General features: G+C 42.6%; 1 protein-coding gene across 1 annotated transcript; it reads right to left on the bottom strand.

The window, feature by feature from the left end:
* Nucleotides 1-527: 527 nt before the first annotated feature.
* On the bottom strand, nucleotides 528-19,523 carry LOC115642536. Its single transcript, XM_030546162.1, is given in 11 exon segments — nucleotides 528-628; nucleotides 631-668; nucleotides 670-757; nucleotides 3,829-4,009; nucleotides 4,137-4,271; nucleotides 7,560-8,479; nucleotides 8,482-8,524; nucleotides 8,526-8,652; nucleotides 13,601-13,702; nucleotides 18,194-18,360; nucleotides 19,512-19,523. Coding segments are annotated over 11 exon segments (1,914 nt in total).
* Nucleotides 19,524-22,730: the final 3,207 nt, after the last annotated feature.

Raw genomic sequence — 22,730 nt, 5'->3', positions numbered from 1 at the left:
TACTCCTCAAAAATCCCCCATATACTCTGTATATATTTATATATAATATACATAGTTCCTGAGTAAATCATTAAATCTGATTACTAGGAAGATTTGGCAAAAGATACAACTGTATCTTATTAAAACAGAATTTTAAATGAACGTTTAATCAAAACATTAAAATAAATATGGAATGTTTCTGAAAATGAAGAAAAAAATCAAAATGAGCCTTGCCACTCACTGGTTTCTCAGCTCATGGCTTGAGTCACAGCTGATACAGAGCTTTGGCTAAGTGGTTGAGAAAATGGTCATCTATTGCCCAGTTCCCCTGATTAATAAAATCTCTCTCTTACACAGAAGACTCTGTAATACCAGCAATATTAAAACTGCAATAACATTATTACAATAAATATTTGTCAACACCAGAATCACAATAATAAAATTGCAGCACTGATCCGCTGGTTATTCTTATTTTTTCTGATGACCTAGCAAAAAAGTTCTCCATAGCACAAGTCAATTCACTTTCTTTCTTTTTTTCTTCCCTGCAGTTATTCAGAAATCTGCGTTGGTTTCTCATGTTTTTCTTTTTTGCTTCCCCGGTCTTCAGGATCTGCACTATTTTTTTCTTGTGTGCTGTTTCCTTTCAACCCTCCTTCTGTTTCACTGCTGTGCTTAAGGAGGTTTTCGGTAGTCATCTGCAGGGCACACCATAAAGCAATTCGAGCCTTGCGTATGGAAACAGCTAACCCTTTAATGGCAGCTACCAGAGCAAGAACATCTAAAACGACAAGAATATGCAACCACATCACAACAGAAGTAATATACAACCATGACATCCATCAATTAGACAAAAATCTCTTGAATTCAGCCAGCACTATGTATTACAGTAATGAAATCCCACAGGAAAGACTGCACCCTGGTATTAAAGAACCATATTTCCAATATTTCTTTAGTTATATTCTAGGCTTTCCAATGCACCTAAGTTATGAGATAAATTCAGATTCCAGAACACGGGTTCTTGGTAACAAATGGTGCTGACGTACAAATCAAAGAAAAAAGAGAACTTTGTACTAACAATTTCCTTTCCTTCAAGATAGTGTGACAATCACGTTTCAGAGCAGCAGCCGTGTTAGTCTGTATCCACAAAAAGAACAGGAGGACTTGTGGCACCTAACAAATTTATTTGAGCATAAGCTTATTTGTCATTCATTGAGTTCATCCCATTCACAACACAGAAATTCTTGCACACCCTAGAGGAGATTTAATCCCAAACCTGCAAGTCCTATACCCACCCTTCCTGCTTGGTTTAAAAAACGTAATGGGAGCTTCACTGGACGGAGAAAGCCAATGCCTCACTCAGTGTGTATGTCCACCTTTCGGCCTTCAATCACAGAACAAACTGAATTACACCCTGGATGCATTGGACTTGGCTAGTATCCACTATGAAATCTTTAGGGTTCCCAGCAAGCTAGCAATAGACCACTTTCAGTCTCATTGGTCTGAAACCAAGATATCTGGATTCAGTCAAGAACATGGAGCAAACACTGTATTATTGGCACAGATGGATGTTCTCTTGATGTAGATGGTTGGAGGGCAGCCTTCCTCCTTTATCCCGGCTCTCTCTGCAACATTAAATATGGTCAACCATGATATACTGCTCTGTGTAAGATACTTATTCTTTGTGGATAATCATAACAAATCAAAAAGTCACAAAGGAGAAAACACCTTGAAAGACTAACTCTTGCCTTGTCTCCTGCAAGATCTAATCTTCAGTTTGCCTGTATGGGATGAACGGTCTTTCCTATTGCATCTGGACTTGTTGGAAGGAGATGCAAGATTTAGAGTATGTATGGTCTTTCTGGAGAACATGTGTGGAGGAAGACAGACTTTGTTCTACTTGAAATTCTCTGCCATTCTCCTCTGGGCTACACAGATCACAATCACCACTTCTCGCTTGAAAATATAATCCACGGATGAAGCCAAAACTGCCTTTTAACTAGTGTACTTTCCACACAGGCTCTGGCTGGAAATGTGATTGGGGCTAGCATGGATAAAAGTGCCAGAGATATTTGTCATTAAAGAGTCAATTCTTCCGTCCCTGTTTGGAATAAGGCAATTGCAGTGGAAGTCTACAAGAATCTGTCTACTCGCTCAAATATGTGTGTGTAGGGGAGGGGGTTATGATAGCTTATCTAGTCTATCTGACATCTTTAAGAGGAAAAAGTCCACAGGATTAGGACGGTCTTATTTTTTCAACTATGACTGTGGATTCCACTTTTGGAGTCTGGACTTTTCTATGTGGAATTTACTTACTGTTCTTGGTGGTGAACTCCAACTCTTCAACCCCAAAAATTTGGGGAGTAAAGCCTGCTCTTTTCATTGCTAGCAGGATAGCACTAGCCCACAATATGCTTAATCTTAGGATCCTTGAGTTCTAGCTTACATTAAGCGTTACCCTTCTCCCTTTTTTATTTTTTTAACAAAGCAAAAACAAAAAAAAAAAAATTTTTGGTGCCTCCAAATTGGATAGATGTGATCTCAACAACACCTGGTTTTGATTCACCAGTGTCATCAAAAATTCTTGCTTGCCATTCCTCAGCAGAAGCTGTCAATCGTGCCAAATTTGTACAGGAACTCCTCACTTAAAGTCATCCCGGTTAACGTTGTTTCGTTGTTACACTGCTGATCAATTAGGGAACATGCTCATTTAAAATTGGGAAATGCTCCCTTCTAACATCATTTGGCAGCCACCTGCTTTGTCCACTGCTTGCAGGAAGAGCAGCCCGTTGCCACTAGCTGGTGGGTGGGTGGAACCAGCGTGGACCAGTAGCCCCCCTAGCAGCTCCCAGCTCCCCTAAGTTCTCTGTGCAGCAGCTGTCCCTCCCTGCACCCTTCCCTGCTGCCTCCTAGAGCGTGAGAGTTAATCATTGAGAGCTCAGCCAATTGTTAGTTCATAATTTAGCAGTAAGGCATTCCCTGGGAAATATCCCACCCTCTGACTCCTGCACCTCAACCAAGCTTCACAGTCATCATCACTGTGTAGCAGTATTAAATTGTTTGTTTAAAACTTATACACTGTGTGCATGTGTGTGTGTGTATATGTGTGTGTATATCTATATCTATATCTATCTATCTATATATATATATAAAATTCCCTGGAACCTAATCCCCTCATTTACATTAATTCTTATGGGGAAATTGGATTCACTTAACATCGTTTTGCTTAAAGTTGCATTTTTCAGGAACATAACTTTCCAGCATTAAGTGAGGAGTTACTGTAGTGGTTTTGTGATAGACAAAACATCAATTAACGAGCAGTGTAAGACAAAGAGAATTTTTACTTTGTAAGCTAAGAAGGATGAAAGTCCACTCTCAATCACTATTAATAAAAATAAGCTCAATTTTTTTAAAATGAAAATAATCTGCTTAAGGATGCTGAATTGCTTACTTGGCAGATATTTTTGTTTGATAACAATTCCCAGTCGTACGCTACCTTTTTACAGTGATAACTTTCATATCTACTTGTTAACTAACAGCATGCACTGAAACAAGTAGGAATTCATCCAGGGTCTTTAACAAAGTCTGATTATTTAATATAATAAAGAGGGCTTTTTTTTAACTGAGAAAATATCTTATGACAAGAAGGGGTCTAAAAATCAACACCACAAAACAGAAAAGTCTATGTAGAAATTACCTGATACAAGTGAGGGATTTTTCTCTTTTAAAGTCAAAAGCCCACGTATAGAGAAAGTTTCTGTTTAATGGAGTAAGTCTACCTGTTGCCAGGACAGAATTTAAAATGTGTTACAAATTGAATTGTAGAACTACAAAGCAAACAAAAGTATTTACCTTTTTCATTATTATAACAAGATGCTCCTTGTCTCTGTGGATTAGCAGCATTATGAATCTCATCTTTCCACCTCGCTTGTGTAACATGAATAGCTTCCAAATGACGTTCTAAAGTTTTGAGTATATTCTCATGGACAGGAGTACCACGAAGCCTTTCCATTTTTCTTATTAAGGTGAGCACCTACCGAATATATTGCAAACACCAAAAGAGTTAATTTTTCAAATCCTCCACAAAATAATAAACCCACAAACATATAACCTGATGTTACTCATCCTTGCAGAACATTCCATGCTGTAAGTATGCTTACTCTGGCCTGTTCTGATAACTGGTACCCAATCAAATGATCCACTCCTGAAGGGTTAGCAGGAAGTCGGAAAACAGGAGTCTTATCTGAGCGAGATCTTCGTGCTCCTGGAAAGTCTCTTGCAAGATCAGCTTCAATCTGAAGAGAAAGCACATACCTTTAAAATATTTAGAACAGAGTTTTATCTGATAGCCTAAGCTTTTCTATTTTTTCACTATGTAGATGCATGAGATGTGTCTGCTGTTTAAGTCTCTGGGGGCATTTAAAACAATAAGAAGTCATTATTAAACTTTAAACTGCTAACAACTGGCTGTAAAAATAAGGGTACTTCCAAAAATTCCAAGTACTACTTTAAAGCATAAATCTAGAATCAACATCTGTAACCAACAATCAATCTTGGGTACAGACCCAAGGAAATAGAGGGATCTTGCATAATCCTTGGAAGATTAAACTCTAACTTTGTCACACCTAATTAGAGATGTGAATTCCCAACTGCCTACTGAGAACACCATGTTAAGGGCTCTCAGAGACTCAAATCCAGGAACTACTAGCAAGTACATGAGATGCCCTCAATTGCTGTAGTGGTTGTGTTTGAAACCCCCAAGGAGAATCCCAGGTTTAACATATTGGCTTTGAGAAGATATCAGCCCTGAAAAGTCATCCACGTGGACATCAAAGTCACCCATGACAATAGGCCTAGGCAAATAAAGATGGGACAAAGCCAACAGACTGTGTTTTAGAGGGACATCTCTCTTATATTTGAAGTCAGATATAAACAGGGCCAGATGTAGGTTTTCTGACACCCCAAGCAAAAAAATGTTTGGCTGTCTCCCACCCCAGCCCTGGGCTCCCTGCCGCACCCCCCTGCTGCCCCAGCTCTGGGGTCTCCCCCTCACCACCCACCTACAAACACCCTGCCGCCCCAGTTCTGGGCCTCCCCCCGTACTCTCTGCCACCCCAACCCTAGGCTCTCTCACCCTATCCCCACCTGCACCCTCCTGCTGTCCCAGCCCTGGGCCACTGGTAACTCGCTCCCAGAGCAGGTCATTCAGCAGGAATTTTGGATGTGCACAGAACACAGACAGGATTGGTTCCCATATAGTTACAGAACTGCAGTAAAGTGCAACAATTTTCAGCTTGTGTGATTGAAGGATATCTGGATGCATATTATAAGACTGTCCTCCATAAATGAGGAAAAGCTGAGATGCCTTTATTATTCTTTTGTTCCACTCTTTGTTTCTATGGGGAATTTGCCAATGCAATATCACTGTCTTCCTTTTAAACAAATAAAACTAAAGGTAATGTCTGTTGAAAATAGCAGTTCCAGTCCTAATAACCACTAGGAAGCATTTCTTGCTCAATTTTATCCTACTTTTTCTACAGCAAGTTACAGTGGATCAGTATTTTTGATTTGGGAGAAATGAAGTAACAGCTGCCCAAACTGAGTTTGAGCACTCCTGAATTTTGAGGTGTTCAAATCTGGAAGGCAGGTGCTAGATTCCCTTTCTGAATATTAGCTACATCTGGAAAGGAAAAGTCAATTTTTGCTTCCATGGCTCAGAAGTGGAAATCCTCCTACGTGCCTGGTACTGTATCTAAAGCTGCCCAGGTCCAGAGCCTCCCCTCCCTTACTTTTCATTTTAAATTCTAGTGGGATCCACGTACCTCCCTTGCTAGGCTTCAGATAGAGAGGCACTGTCCATTTAGTCCCCACAATTCCTTCTTTGGGGACTGCAAGGTGAGGTCACGACATTATCCCTAATCCAGTCTGGTGATGTCTTCTGAAGGGGATATCTGGGCCAAAGCCTACTCCTTGAGGATACGACTAGGGTTATCATACGTCCGTATTTTCACTGACATGTCCGGCTTTGGGGGTTTTAAATAGCGATTAAACTCTCAGAAGGTCCGGGATTTTCCTCCCAATGCAGAGTGTAGCGCGGCAGACAGGGCAGCTCGGCTGGATCTTCCTCTGCCCCCCCCCCGCTCCTCCCTTGCAGCCTCAGCTGGCAGCGCTGGGGGCGGGCAGGGCTGTGCACTCTGTGGGGGGAGTGCAGCAAGATGTCTGCGGCAGCATGTCTGGCTCTGTGCAGAGCCAGACACGCTAGTCTCAGCAGCATGGTAAGGGGCCGGGGGGTTGGAGAATGGGTAGGGGGTTCCAGAGGGTGAGCAGAAGGGGTTGGATGGGGCGGGGGTGTGGAGAGGGGTCGGGACAGTCAGGGGACAGGGAGCGGGGGGGGTGGATGGGCAGAGGTTTGAGGGGCAATCAGAGGCAGGGAGAGGGGGGTTAGATGGGTCACGGTTCAGGGGGGCAGTCAGGGGACAGGCAGCAGTTGGATAGGCATAGGAGTCCAAGGAGTCTGTCAGGCGGTGGGGGTGTGAATAGGAGCCAGGGCAGTCAGGGGATAGATAGGGGGTGGGGTTCTGAGGGGCAGTTAGGGGCAGGGGTCCCAGAAGGGGGCAATCAGGGGACAAGGAGCAGGGGGGTTGGATGGTTTGGGGTTTCAGGGGGGGCAGTCAGGGGGTGGGAACTGGGAGGGAGTGGATGGGGATGGGGTCTCCCTGCCCTTCCCAGTGCAGCTCTCCATTCACACCAAGCTTCAGCATGAGGTCTCAGCTACCACACTCCCCCTCCCTTTCCTGTTGATAGCAGCCAAGGGAATGCTGGGAAATGTACTTCTTTCCCTGCTCCAGGGCTGGTGCTACACGCAGGGAGCTAACCAAGGAACTACAGCTCCCAGGGCCCCCTGCTGGTTCTCAGCTCCCAGGCTGGATCCCTGCCGCCCCTGCAAATGAGCCGCCCCGAGCACCTCCTTGTTTTGCTGTTGCCTAGAGCCGCCCCTGAATATAAACAACCGTCCTCTTGGCCCTCCCTCCGTTCATGCCAAACTGAGCACTATCCAAAAAGAACTGGACTAATAAAGGCCCTGCTTTACCAACCATCCAGGCTTACATCAGTGGTCTCTTCCACGATCCATGGATGGTGGTATCTATTGGCTACCGAGCTTGCACTGAACAACATGAACCAAAGAATAGGATCCATGCCACCAGATAACATAAGACACTTTGGCCAAAGAGGGTACTTGGTTAAGTAACCACTGGCATCAGGTGTAATTTAGTTCAAGAAAATTACTGCTGAACAAGTTGTCCTAACTCCTGTGCCGCTGAAAAACAAAAGGTGAACCTCAGTGTCATGCACAATTGTACGACATTCACGCTGTCTGCTATTTTCTTACAGCTGTGCAGACTCAAAATAGATTGTTGTAGATGGGGCTCAAAATATTTAGAGTACAATGAAAGTCACCATATTGCAAAAAGGCAGCAAGACTGGATCCTTTTCACCAGTAAATTGCAGGAATTTCTACTCTACCTAGCAGTTCCTTTATAATCACCTCCTACATACAAGTCTATCATGGGATAGATTATTACCTTTTTCCTCTCCTCCTTCAGAGTTCTGCTCTGTAGATAACACTTATCCAGTTGAATAACAATCTCATTAGCAGGCCAAAGGCAATTTCTTCGAGGCCTATACTTAAAAGGAGTTGGAAAGGCAAAGTATGGTGCACTTGATTCCTCACAAAATAGGCCATTTTGCTTAAAATCAGACATTAATGAGAAAGTAGTATGGCCACGGTAAGACAAATGAAAATTTCTATTTTGTAGAGCAGTTGTCAGAAGTAAATGATAGTCACAAGATTTACGAGAGCATTCTTTAGGATTCATATGGCTCTTATATTCAATGTTATTACAGGTTTCCCCCAAATTGAAGCTATTCTGGCCATTTTGCATGTGAGCTTCCTGTGGGTTTCTATTTGTTCCTCCAGGAAAACGATTTTCTTTAGTAAATGGTTGATTGAAAAAATAAAGCGGTGGGTGACTAGATGGCTGTGATTTATGAGAAGCTGTAAAATTTTCATATCTTTTAGAAACCAGATGATTGTCCTGGAACACTTCGCCCCATGTGCCATTAGTAGGTGGACTAGATAAATCATTGGAGTACTTTGCTTGCGCTTGTTCGTCATTTTTCATAGGTTTGCCTCTTGCTTGGTCAGTTTCCCAATACTCTTTCTGAATACCAGTGCCATCTTTCATTCGAAACTGAGAAGAAAAATAACTAAAATCAGAGCAATTCTTTTCATGGACTCCATTTATGTTCATCTTATGATAATTGCACACATGCTGATTAAACTGTACATTCTGAAACGCTAATCCTTCTTGCTGAAAGATGGCACTATTTTCAAAAGCAGGATTTTCAGGATAAATGTTCAAGATTCCAGCAGATGGCTGAGTATAAGGGTCAGAAGGAGAAAGCAAAGACTCTGTAAGATGGTCGTCAAACACTCTGTGTAAGTCTCCACAGCAGATAACTTTTGCAAGTGTCCTTGGTAACAGTCCCCGTGTGCCAATCGGGATTGGAAAATCTTTACTTTGTAAACAGTGCTCAGAAGACAGACCTGACAAGTCACCATTGTTTCCAGTGTCAGATGCCAACATAGGGGGAAACAATCTCAACAGATAATTCCTGTAACAAATAGAATTGCACTTTTAGGAATGACCAAACACATTCATGTTACATTATAACTTTGTTCAGAGTTAAGTGTTCTTTTTTCAAAATGCAAAGCTACTACTAAGACCTTTGCTAAAGATATGATTTCAAGCAGTTTTGTCACAGGAATTAGTTATAAAAAACTATTAGCGTACTTAACTGTTGACAGCAGATAATTATTTCCTGAAGTCTATTTTTTATTGTTTTTCCTAGTCTACTTTTAATGTGCCACATTATGGTGCTTCAGTCTCAACTATTTGCCCTTCATATCTTCAGAAACTTCATTATTGATTCTTAAAGAGTTTCTGTATTGACATTTGAACTTCTAGAGCACTTTCCATAGAAAGAGTCCATAGAATTCTAAGACAAAATTAACCTTCCCAATATCTCCGCAAAGTTGATTCCTTATTTCTTTTTTTAATTACATTTTCCTTGTTCAAGAAAAGTATGTTTTTGCCCCCAGCAAGAAAACATTTATTTAAATCACTTGCTATAAGGTTTTCCAGTCATTGTTTTAAATATATACATCATCCTGCTCGAAGTTTAACAACATTTGTAAGCCACCAGATACAGATTTGACTTCTGCAGTGCTTGAAAATGTCTGATGGTCTCTCCTCTTAGCAACCTTCTATGACAACTAATTATGTTTTAAGATAGGGAAGATAAAAATTCAAGAGAAATAATGCACTAGCAAATCATTCTCTTGATTTTTTCCCCCAAATACTAACTATCTAAGAGAAGTCAGTAAAGTCAATGTTAGCTATATAGTCACCACCATTCTATTTTTTGCAGGGATGAGGAGGAACTCAGATCCTCCTTGAGCAATTTCCTCACCAAATATTTGGGTGCAAGAAAGAGTGCAGCCCAGTCAGGAGGCTGCAGGACCTGCCAACAAATCCTACCAATTCTGAGAGATCCACATGCTCTATACGTCTGCACTGGTTCCAGGCCTCTAGTTCTTCCCCAAGCCAACTGCCACACAGTTCCAGTGGAGGTATGCCATCAGCTCTGGTCAAATTTGTTCCCTAGGATCCCCAGTGCAGGAGAGAGCTGAGGAAGCGTAATATGCTATCACATCTCTGTGAGAAGCTCCTTTGGGTACCAGAAGGAAGTTGGGTAACGGAGAAAAGCTGCAACAATGTATGTTACCCCACCCTTGAAGCATCCACTTCACTCACCACAGGGAGAGGTATCTGGCACGAAGAAGTTGAGGGGCAGAATTTCCCCTCCCAGCATATGTTTTTTAGAAATGATCAGGCATGGTAAAAATAGGAAGTGTATACCTTAAAAGCAGACATTTAACTCAAGCTATTTGGTATCACAGAAAAACCTTTCAAATTTTCTGCATAAACTCTGAGATGGAGACCCACTGATGGTTCACTACTTTGCATCAGCAATTCTTGACACACTCAGTACACTTAATACACTCTTCTCATGATAATTACCCAAAAGATGGCATGTAATATATTATCAGAAATCTAAAACCTCACTGATCAGTAATATTCTTGCGTAATGGATGCAGACTTGTGTACAAAGAGTTCATCTGTGCTAGAATTACGTTCTTAAAATGAGTTTGGCGAGCAGGCCATAACCCAGTCAGCCCTAGACAAAGGACTGTATATTTTATGTCTGACCAGCCTGCTTGTCCGGCAGACATAAGGAAGGCACATTTACATGCAAGATAAACAAAGCCATAAGGACAGCAAGTGGAAGGATGGAAACTGCATCTCCAGGAAGCCTTCCTGCCTCGAAACAGGATCAATGAACTTTGAGAAGCTATAGGGAGAGAGAAAAACCATTTTGGCACTGTCATAAAGAGATAGTTAAAGGTTAATGCCTCTTTTACCTGTAAAGGATTAAAACTTTCACCTAGCCTAGCTAACACCTGACCAGAAGAACCAATGGAGGAACAGGGTGGTTCAAAAAGGAGGAGGGAGGTTCCCTTTGTCTGGGTCAGTTTCACTTTGACTGGAGTGGGAAAGCTCCAGAATTCAGCCTCTTATTAAGTAGTGAGTATCGGTGAAGGAAATAAATAGCTTTAAGTTTATTTCTTTGTAACTTGTCTTGTGCAATTAGAGGAACAATCAGATTGGGTATTTGGATATTTTTTTTTGTGTAACTAAGGTTTTGCCCAGGGGAACATCCTCTGTGTTTGGAATCTGTTGTCTGTGAGAGTAGCTGGTATCCTAATCTCTCCCAGAGAGTTTTCTTTTACCTTTCTTTTCTTTAATTAAAAGCCTTTTTTTATATACCTGATTGATTTTTTCCTTGTTTTAAGATCCAAGGGAGTTGGATCTGGATTCACCAGGAGTTGGTGGAAGAAAGGAGGGGGGATGGTTAATTTCTCCTTTTTTTAAGATCCAAGGGGTTTGGATCTGTGTTCACCAGGAAATTGGTGAAGTCTCTCAAGGCTACCCGGGGAAGGAAAGTAGTACTTGTGAGTGGTGGCAGCCAGACCAGATCTAAGCTGGTAATTGAGCTTAGAGCTTTTCATCCAGGTCCCCTACATCTGTACCCTAAAGTTCAGACTGGGGAAGGAACCTTGACAGGCATCATTACTCGAGGAGCTAAAGGCGTCAGAGATCGTGAAATCACAGAATGGCGGATCCTGCAACTCAAGTGCTTGAAGTCCCTGGGTATTAAGTATAGGTGGGAAACCTGCTGAGGACAAGATTGTAACTTGCAGAAATTAAGTTTTAATCTTAAAATTGTATTTTTACTCATTTGCTGGTAACCCTTTCTCTATTTTCTATACTTGGTATCACTTAAAACTATGGGCTTTTGTTTAATAAATTTGTTTTTACTATAAACCAATTCAGTGTTTTGATCAAAACTGTGTTTGTCAAACCCCAGTTAAACTAATGAGCTGTTGTCTACTATCTCTTTTAAGGAGCAGTTCCAGGAGAGGATGGGACACTACAGGGAACAGAGTTTGGGGGAAATTTGGGACTTGGGGGACAGGACAAGTTTTGCAGTCACGCTTCTGTTACATACGAATACATATTTTTTGCATTTGAAAAACAAAAATGGTAGAAATTTAACTTTCATGTTCCTACAATATGATTTGCGTAGATCCCACTAGCAAACTTCAGCACAGTTGTATAATTAAAAGTATTATTTAGTCAGACCCCAAAGTACCTTACAGAACATAAATCTGGTCCCTGCTCCCAAATACTTTACAGTCTAAATAGACAAGACAGATGGATGATATGGGAAGAGATACAACACTAATGTTTTGTTTCTGATGTTATCCTATTCAGCTGATTGAAGAAAAAATACTGATTTGCAGGACTGGCTACTCTTCAGGGGATATTTTTTGTTCTCTTAGATATTATAGCTCATAAATCTTGGAAATAGATAAACATTTCAAAACATTCTGAAATGTATTTTCAGAGTAGCAGCCGTGTTAGTCTGTATCCACAAAAAGGACAGGACTACTTGTGGCACCTTAGAGACTAACAAATTTATTTCAGCATAAGCTTTCGTGAGCTACAGCTCACTTCTTCGGATGCATCGGATGTAGCTCACGAAAGCTTATGCTGAAATAAATTTGTTAGTCTCTAAGGTGCCACAAGTACTCCTGTTCTTTTTGAAATGTATTTGTATGTCTAGACATTATAAAAATCTTCGGGATTTTATCTGATTGATCATTGCAGCTAAATCATTTTGAGTAACTGGCCTTCAGCTGAAGAATTTTGCCATAGCAATTGGCACAGTGCCTTTTCCACTCAACTAAAACAAATGTGGAAGGTATTATGATGGGTTTTTTTAATAGCCTTGTGTATATATAGTTAAAACTCCCTCTCTAAGCCCTTCCACATTTGGCTTAGTTGAATGAAAAAGGCTATCTATGCGACAGTCAAATTCTTCAGTTGGAGGCCAGTTACTCAAAATGATTTAGCTGCAATGATCAATCAGTTCAAAATCCTAAGATTTTTATAGTATCTACAAATACAAATATATTTCAGGTTTCAGGGTAGCTGCGTGTTCGTCTGCATCCACAAAAAGAACAGGAGGACTCGTGGCACCTTAAGAGATTAACACATTTATTTGAGCATAAGCTTTTGTGGGCTACATCCCACTTCATTGGATGCATGCAGTGGAAAATATAGTAGGAAGATTTTATATTATATATACACACACCTAGAGAACATGAAACAATGGGTGTTACCATGCACACTCTAACGAAAGTGATCAGTTAAGGTGAGCTATTATCAGCAGGAAAGGAAAAAAAAACCTTTTTGTAGTGGTAATCAAAATGCCCATTTCCAGCAGTTCCTCACACCTTCTTGGCAACTGCTGGAAATGGACAATTTTGATTACCACTACAAAAAGTGTGAGTTTCTCTCCTGCTAGTAATAGCTCACCTTAACTGATCACTCTCACTACAGTGTGTACGGTAACAGCCACTGTTTCATGTTCTCTGTGTGTGTATATATATCTTCCTACAGTATTTTCCACTGCATGCGTCCGCTGAAGTGGGTTTTAGCCCACGAAAAATTATGCTCAAATTTGTTAGTCTTTAAGGTGCAACAGCTACTCCTATTCTTTTTGCAAATACATTTCAGAATGTTCTGAATTATGAACTAACTCTACCTTCAGATATATCCACAGTCATACCTCCATTAATCCTCTTAATAAAATGAAAGTAACGAAAGACATTCATTTCTTTTCCAGTTGCCATCTGCTGATAGAAGGATGAACAGAAGACTGCCTTTCTACTTTCATTTATTCCAAGGAAGTACTAGTAACAGATCTTTCCAATTTAACTTGATGATAGCTTATTTAAATTATGATATCTTAAAACTCAGTACTACATCAGACAACACCTAAGTTGTCTTGTCAAATGTCTACTGGTAAGTAAAAGATATAAAACTTTAAATTGGAAGAAACAACACCATGCAAGTTTTCAGTAAAAACTTACCAATCTGTAACTGGGTCTGGTTTGTGTGCCTCATCTAGGGTGCTCGACACTAGCCTAAACATCTCTGGGCCACTGCCAGAGTAAAACAGACTTATCTGTGCTCTGAAAAATAAAACCCAGAGAGTTAGGATCATATCTTCAGGAGAAAAAACAACCAATAAAGAGGAAACACACAAAAGTTTACCTTCAGATTTCTTTAGCTGTAACATATTATAAATAGAGGAGGGGGAGAAAAGGAAGCGTCCTCACTCACTAGAATTAATGGAATAATGTTCTTTGCAGATGAGAAGCTAAGTATTATCTTCTAGCATACCTTGACAGTAAACACATATTTGAATAATTGGCACGTTTTAAAGCACCAGGATTGTGGCCCCTTGTGCAGATCTCAGCCCTCATGCACGAAGCATTGGTTTTGGGTTCTAGAATGCTTACTGGGGAGTTGGATGCCCACATCCTTTTCTTGATTTGATACAGTTAACTTAGGACATTGTAATACATCTAAGGAGTGGACATTGTACCTCTCATTTGCATTTCTTTGTCATCATGTTGCCTGCTCACCCAGCTTATTTAGTTTCCTCTAGTCCTGACTAACCTAAGGAATTGTGCCAGCTGAAAATTTTGCTACCTCACTGCTCACCCCGCTTTACAGATCATTAATACATTAAACAAAAAGGAGCCTAGTATGAAACCTTGGATGCACCGTACGGTTTATATTTTGACAAGACGAAAATTGGCCACTTACTCCTAAACCTGGCCTAGACCTAAAACTTAGGTCAACCTAACTATGCTGCTTAGAGGTTTGAAAAAGTCACACTCCTAGAAAAATAATCAAGCCGATCAAAGCCCTAATATAGACACCAACTAGGTCAAAAGAAGAATTCTTCTGTCAACCTAGGTAGCACCTCTCAAGGGAGTGAATTTCAAAAAAACCCTTTCCATCACTGTAGCAAGAATCTACACCACAGCTGAGCAGATGCAACTGTAATGCTTGCAGTATAGACATAACCCTTTGCTTCCTAGCTCCTATTCAGATTTTGATCTATAAGAATACTTCGCCTCTCACTCCGTGACTACTTAGTCTCTTTATTGAGGGACCTGGACAATGGCCTTTTTGGTAGTCCAGATAAACATCAACCGGTTCTCCTTTATTCACTATTTCATTGACACGTTCAAAGAATTTCAATGTGGAGTCCTCATGGCACCTTGGAGACTAACATTTATTTGGGGATAAGCTTTCGTGGGCTAAAACCAACTTCATTAGATGCATGGAGTGAAAAATACAATAAGTAGGTATACATTTTCTATCTGCTGATACTCACACCTTCTTGTCAACTGCTGGAAATAGGCAACGTCCACCTTGATTGCATTGGCCTTGTTAGCACCACAAAAGCAATTTACCCTCTCTTGTTAGTCACCCCTTCTGGTCAACTGTTCAGAATAGGCCACTTCCACCTTAACTGAATTGGTCTCATTAGCACTGACCACACACCTTGGTAAGGCAACTCCCATGTTTTCATGTGCTGTGATATATATACGGCTTACTGTATCTTTCTCTCCATGCATCCGACAAAGTGGGTTTTAGCCCACAAAAGTTTATGCCAAATACATTTGTTAGTCTCTAAGGTGCAACAAGGACTCCTCAGTGTTTTTCCTGATACAGACTAACACAGCTACCCCTCTGAAAAGAATTTTAAGACAGTAATGAGATAGTTTCCTCTCTAGAAACCATGCTGGTAAAACTCCATCATACCATGATCCTTCAAACATTTTGTTTTCTCTTTTAAATAGTTATTTCAATAAATTTGCCAGGCACAGATGCAAAGCTTTGTGAATCGTAATTCCAGTCACCCACAGACCCTTTTTAAAATAGATGTAAAAATCTGCTGCCCTCCACTCCTGTGAAACAGTGGCTAACTTAGATACCAGTCGAGCTAGTTCTGATACCTGGAAACATATGGAACAAATTATTAAACAATCTCGCTGTAGGCAGCTAGACGATAACAGGGTTATAAATGGAGTTGTCAAGAATGAATCATGCCATATTAACTTGCTTTCCATTTTTTACAAGGTTATTGGCCAAGAAGTTAGAGGGAAGCCGTAGGTGAGAGACATTGATGTTATTAAGGCTTCTGACACTGTCTCAGAGGACATTCTCATCAGCAAACTAGGGAAATGATTAAATTACTATAAAGTGGGTAAAAAACTGGTTGAAAGACCATACTCAAAGAGTAGTTATCAATGGTTCTGTGGCCAACTAAGGGATGTATCTACTGCCTGCAGAGGTCCGTCCTGAAGCTGCCGCTACTCAATAGTTTCATTAATTACTTGGATAGTAGAGTGAAAAGTATGCTTATAAAATCTGAAGATCCCACAAAGATGGGAAGGATTGCTAACACTTTGGAGGGCAGGATTAGAATTCAAAACAACACTGAAGAATTGGTCTCGAATCAGTTAGATGGAATTCAATAAAGACAAGTGCAAACTCTACTTGAGAATAAATAGAGCAATAACACCTACAAAATGGCAAATCACTGGCTATGCAGTAGTACAGCTGAAAAGGATCAGGGGGTTACAAAGGACCACAAATTGAATAGGAGACAACATGAGGCAGTTGCTAAAAAGGCTAATATTCTGGGGGAGTCTAGAAGACATACTAAGTAATTGTCCCCCTCTACTCAAAAGTGGTGAGGACTCAGGTGGAGTACTGTGTTCGGTTTGTGGCACAACACTTTAAAAAGATGTGGACAAATTGCAGAGTCCAGAGGAAAGCAAAAAAACTGATAAGAAGTTTAGAAAATCTGTTCTACGAGGAAAGGTTAAAAACACTGGGCGTGTTTACTCTCAAGAAAAGAAGACTTACGGGAAAGTCTAATAACTGTCTTCAAATACACTGAGGGCTGTTATAAAGAGGGAGGTGATCAACTGTTCTCCATGTGTTGTAAGTGAGACACAAGAAGAAATTTTTCTACTCTACTGCCTGCCAATAATGGCCTCAGCTGGAGTACAGTGTCCAGTTCTGGGCACCACATTTCAGGAAAGATATGGACAAATTGGAGAAGGTCCAGAGCACAGCAAAGCTCTAGCAAACATGTGTATGAGGGAAGATTGAAAAAATTGGTTTAGTTTGGAGAAGAGAAAACTGAGGGGGAACATGATAATAGTTTTCAAAAAAAGATTGTTACAAGAAGGGAGGTGAAAAATTGTTCTTGTAACCGCTGAGGAGAAGACAAGAAGCAATAGGCTTAAATTGCAGCAAGGGAGGTTTAGGTTGGCCATTAGGAAAAACTTCCTGTCAGGGTGGTTAAGCATTGGAACAAGTTGCCTAGGGACATTGTGGACTTTCCTTCATTCAAGGTTTTTAGGAACAGGTTAGACAAACACCTGTCAGAACTGGTCAGTCATGTAGTCCTACCTTTAGCGCAGGGGACTGGATTAGATGACCTAATGAGGTCCCTTTCAGTCCTACACTTCTGTGATTCTTCACAATATTCTCACCAGTGAAGACTGATTCAAAAAATAATTTAACTTCTCAGCAATGCTTTTATCTTCCTTAATCTCTCCCTTTAACCCCTTGAGTGACATCATCTGGAGTTCCTCACTCCCCACACAGGAAGACTCTTGGAAACATCTGAGAACAAAGACTGACCTGGGGGAAGTTATGGACCTAGGCTAAAGGATTTCTAGCCTGTGAATAAAAGACAGAGGGATTCCAAGCTGTAAAGCAAGTGCAGCTTGGCCCCTATTAACCTGCAGCCTCCTTGTATCATTTCGCTGGACAAAAATCTCCTAATTCATATCCTATTTGGTATATTCATATCCTATTTGGTAAATTAAGGTTAGTTTGTGATTTTTATTTATTTGCTAGGTAATGTGCTTTAAGCTGCTAGACCAGTGGTTTTCAACCTTTCCTGATTACTGTACCCCTTTCAGGAGTCTGATTGGTCTTGTGTACCCCAAGTTTCACCTTACCTAAAAACTACTTGCTTACAAAATCATTATGTAGCCTGTTGTAAAACTAGGCAAATACCTAGATGAGTTAATGTACCCCCTGGAAGACCTCTGCGCACCCCTGGTCAAGAACCACTGGACTAGACTATAAACCCCAGAAAGCCAGCATATGCACACTTACGATACAGGTGGTGATGAAGATCCACACGCATAAGTGCCCTAACCTTCATCCATTTGTGTTGTGCAGTAACAACAGGAAGAAACTGGCATTCACCGTGCCCTGCTGTTACAGAAGACAGCTCCCTCTGTCACCACAAAGGATCATAACGATGTGATGTAATAAGGAGGCTTTTTCAAAAGGTAAATATTTGTCATTATACAAAAGATCAAGATTTGTCTGATACTTGACTTTCCCAGTACGTTCCCTAATAAAGATATTTTAGGTCACACATTAAAAAAGTATAACCATGATTTCCAGAGTTATTTGAGAAATACTATTACATTGTGGTAATTTCTTATCCATGAGTTTCTGTAGTTATCCCATAACTTCTTCCTTATAATACTTAGGAACCAAACCCTCACACTCCTGCCCAATACAATTTTCAGCCTTCCAGAAAACAGCCTAAGATTACATTTATTTAATACCTTTCTTTTGTGCAGTACTGGAAAGAAGTTGGTGTGCTGGTATCATCTCCACACACAGACCGATTACTAGATAACCAGGATGATTCCAGAGGTGGGGATGGATTTGTGATCTCTCCTAACAACGGGTAGAATATCCACGTGTCCATTTTTTGTTTCTTGCCATTTACCTGAATTGGAAAGAGAGAGTGACCAGTTTTACCATGTGAGGAGTTGATGTAAGTGAACAACAAAGGGCACCTCTTTTGAAAAAAGGAAGTTGGGTTTTTAAAAGAGGCAACATTATTTCCTTCTGAGAACTTTGTATCTGCCAATGCATACATCTGATTGAAAAATAAAAATCAGGAAGTGTTATTTACATCAGTTTTTCTTTTAAAAAATAAACCTATTTAAAATTAAATTTGAAATTGTGACAACTTATGTTAAAGCTTAAATATAGTATAATCTATTAAAATAAACGAACTCATATTAAAGCAGTACATGTTTATGCTGAAATTCTAAAGAAAGTTAAGCCACCGAAGTGGTGGAATTCGCTGTGCTGAGCACTGGAAGTACATTTGTTGAAGTGTTAACTAGATTGTGATAACAGATGCCTCTTACAAAGCGGCAGAGAGAATATTTTCTTTATTTCAGCTTATTCAACTAGTTTGTTCAATGGCTACTTCACTGAAAGCTGAGAAATGGATTCAGAATAAAAAAAAAAGGAGGCAGAAAACCTGCTTTCCTTTTCCGGTCTATGCCCAAGAACTAGGTGAGAAAGGATGAGTGCTCTTGTTGGTAAAATCTAAAGGAAATGGTCAGCAGAAACCAGCAGTTCAATTCTCTAACTACAGATAATATTCCTTGATCAAATCAGCTTTCAATGAAAATACATTGTGCTAAACTTACACTTTAAAAAGCATGCAGCACATTTCAGGCAGGTTCAGGGCTGGCTCCAGGCACCAGCAAAGCAATCAGGTGCTCGGGGTCCCATGTGCAAAGGCAGATGCAGCCTGGGAGCTGAGAACCACCAGGGGGCCCTGGGAGCTGTAGTTCCTATAGAGCCAGCCCTGGAGCAGGGAAAGAACTACATTTCCCAGCATTCCTTTCAGTGCACTGCTGGGAAGAGGCGTGGTAAGTTTTCAGCTTTTTCTCCCTTTCAGTGGAGAGGGCGGGAAGAGCTGTTGCTGCAGACACGTGGTGTGGGAGGGCTGGAGAGACAGCTCTGGAATTGACAAATTCTTGTATTTTGGAAGATTATTTCAAAAGTTTCTGGGGAGCTACAATGGCGAGGAGAGTGAAGACAATACTAGAAGCAGGAGAAAGAAAGGTCTTTCTTTACTTCATTGGCCATTGTACAGTGAAGTGTGAATAGCCGGCTTCTGTTTTCCCCCTAATTCTTATATGGTCTTTGCCCTGTTAGGCTGCTGTAGCACCCCAGAAACGTAGGTCAGCGGAAGAAAATGGGGGAAATGCCAGGAAAAAGTTTCCTTTTTTTTGGTGCACCTTTCTAAGTTTTGTAAAGTTAACATCTATTTTTGTCCTTTTATTTAAAGTTAAGTCAAACCCATGCTTCAAGGTATTTCATAACCTGCCATGTCTAGAAATTCTTTTCTACCAATACAAATGGCTTCAGGACCAAATACACTTTTCTCTGCACTTCCTGTGGGCAAGTGAACAGAAAAAACATTTTCAATCTCTGTAGAGATGCTTGAATGTAAGCAAATGCTGTGACTGGGAATTGCCACCTTAGAGCAGTGCCGCCTTCTCTTCCTGCTTGCAAAGAACTAGAAATGAGCTGTATGCAGATACCTCATCAAATATTTCTTTTCTTTTCATAGTGATATTAGAAGAAACAACTGTCAGGACACCTGGACCAGTAGGAAAGAGGATTTTGTAATTAGCTTTAAGAACTAGGCCAGGCATGTAGGTTCCAGCAAACAAGAAACTTTTTTTTTAAAGCAGCATACATCCCTGGAGTTAACCTTTGCTTTCTGACACAACTTCCTTAAATGCTTTACTATCATTAATAGTCAGTAGGGCTCGGATGGTCAATTGTACCATGTATGTTTAAAATATTTTTTTTCATTTTTATAAGTAAGTTGACATTAAACTTTTATCAATAAACTTTTGGTAACTGAATTGTTTTTCTTAACTATGTGAACAATGGACTGTATATTTTTTTACAGTCTGAAACATACCCACCAGATAGATTTTACCTCTCAACTATGTTAAACGTGTCTGAATGAAATTTGTATTTGTTTCTTATTGGCATATTCCCACTAATTTTGTGGGGAGGAAGAAAAACTAACTTCATTTTAATTATACCAAATCTGCTGTGGTATCTAAATTGCAGAGTTGTCTTCTTGATTAGTCAGTGTCGCCATTACAGTAAAAAGATGCATACAGTGAAGTGCAAGGCATTAATACATTTATAGCTGTTACCACAAAAGCTGCCCCCCAAACCACAGGGGGAAACCCCAGCCCTGGGGCGGACTCACCTGCACTCAATTGGGCCCCCTGCGCCCAGCTCCCAGCCTGCAGGATCATGCCAAATCCACCAGCAGCCACACAGGCAAGGCCTGGCAGCGGGTGTTCAGCTCCCACAGGCTTCCTCCCTGGAGGACCAACAGCCCCCAAAGCCACAGCAGGAGACCCCGGACCTGGGCCACACTCTCCCAGACTCAATCAGTCCCCCTGCACCCGGCCACCGGACTGCCTCAAATCCACCAGCGACCTCGCCTGGCGGGATAGATGGCAGGTGTCTGGCTCTCTCCTGCTTGCCCCGTTCAGGAGTCACAGCCCCCAAAGCTGCTTGGGGCGACCCCGGGCCTGGGGTGGACTCACCCGGAGCCATTCAGATCCCTGCACCCACCTACCAGCCTCCAGGACCACCCCAAACCCACCAGCGGCCACCCAGGAGAGGCCAGGCCCAGCAGGACAGACGGCAGGTGTCCAGCTCCCGCAGGCTTCCTCCCCGGAGGACCCGCAGCTCCCAAAGCCACAGGGGAAGATCGCAGACCCAGGCCAGCCTCTCCCAGTCTCAGTCGGTTCCCCTGTGCCTGGCCACTGGCCCCCAGGACTGCCCCAAGTCCCTCCGCAGCCACTCAGAATGTGCCCACTTGCGTACTGCTGCTCTCTGCCTATGTCTAAGTGAAGCTTTCTACCCACACTGGCAGCCAATGGGCTGTCACTAGGAGAGCAGGGGCTGCGGGTCGGGAGTGAGGAGCACCAGCAGAGCAGTGACTGGGGAGCCCAGGGCTGAGACAACAGGGGCTGCAAGTTGGGAGTGAGGGGCACCAGAAGAGCTGGGAGCCCAGGCCTGGGACAACAGGGGCTGTGGGTCGGGAGTGAGGGGCACCGGCAGTGTGGTGACTGGGGAGCCCAGGGCTTGGACAGGTGGGGCTGCGGGTCAGGAGTGAAGGGCACCAGCAATGTGGTAACTGGGGAGCCCAGGGCTGAGACAGGTGGGGCTGTGGGTTGGGAGTGAGGGGCACCAGCAGAGTGGTGACTGGAGAGCCCAGGCCTGAGACAGCAGGGGCTGCGGGTTGGGATTGAGGGGCACCAGAAGAGCGGAGAACGGGGAGCCCAGGGCTGGGATATCAGGGGCTGTGGGTTAGGAGTGAGGGGCACTGACAGAGCAGTGACTAGGGAGCCCAGTCCTGGGGCAGCAGGGGCCGCGGGTCGGGAGTGAGGGGCACCAGCAGAGTGGTGACTGGGGAGTCCAGGCCTGGGACAGCAGGGGCTGCGGGTCGGGAGTGAGGGGCACCGGCAGTGTGGTGACTGGGGAGTCCAAGCCTGAGACAGCAGGGGCTGCGGGTCGGGAGTGAGGGGCACGGGCAGAGCAGTGACTGGGGAGTCCAGGCCTGGGACAGCAGGGGCTGCGGGTCGGGAGTGAGGGGCATGGGCAGAACAGTGACTGGGGAGCCCAGGCCTGGGACAGCAGGGGCTGCGGGTCGGGAGTGAGGGGCACCAGAAAAGTGGTAAGCGGTGGGGGCTGGGATAGCAGGGATAGACCGCTGCCAGTCTGAAGTTCCATCCGCCAGCTCCTGCAGCTGGATCCTGGCTGCCGGCCCCAGTTCCCATTCACCCAGACCAGCAGTGGGCTGAGCGGGCTGGTGACTGGGACCCCAGACCCACACTGGGCTGAGCGGCTCAGCCTGCTGCAGCCCAGGGTTCCGTCCATTGGTCCCACTCAGCCCACTGCTGGCCAGGGATCCTGTTCACCCAGGCAAGCAGTGGGCTGAGCCAGGCCGGTAGCTGGGACCCCGGGAGGCAAGGGGCCAGCAGTGGCCTGAGCAGGGCCTCTCCCCAAAAAATTATCTTCATTGGAGAAGGGGTGTGCCCAGAAGACAAATGTCTCAGAAGGGGTACACAAATGTTGTAAGTTTGGGAAACACTGGTCTAGATGAACATACTGTAAGGTGGGAGCAAAACTGTCTGAAAGATCCTGTCAGAGTAGTTATCGGTGGTTTGCTGTCAAACCAAGAGGACATGTCTAGTGGGTCCCTTACTATTCATTTTCATTAATGACTTTGAGAATGAAATGGAGACTATGCTT

The sequence above is a fragment of the Gopherus evgoodei genome, unplaced genomic scaffold, assembly GCF_007399415.2.
Source record: "Gopherus evgoodei ecotype Sinaloan lineage unplaced genomic scaffold, rGopEvg1_v1.p scaffold_41_arrow_ctg1, whole genome shotgun sequence".
NCBI classification, from domain to species: domain Eukaryota; kingdom Metazoa; phylum Chordata; order Testudines; family Testudinidae; genus Gopherus; species Gopherus evgoodei.
Note: the sequence above shows the minus strand (reverse complement) of the source record. Positions and strands in the feature narration are given on the sequence as shown.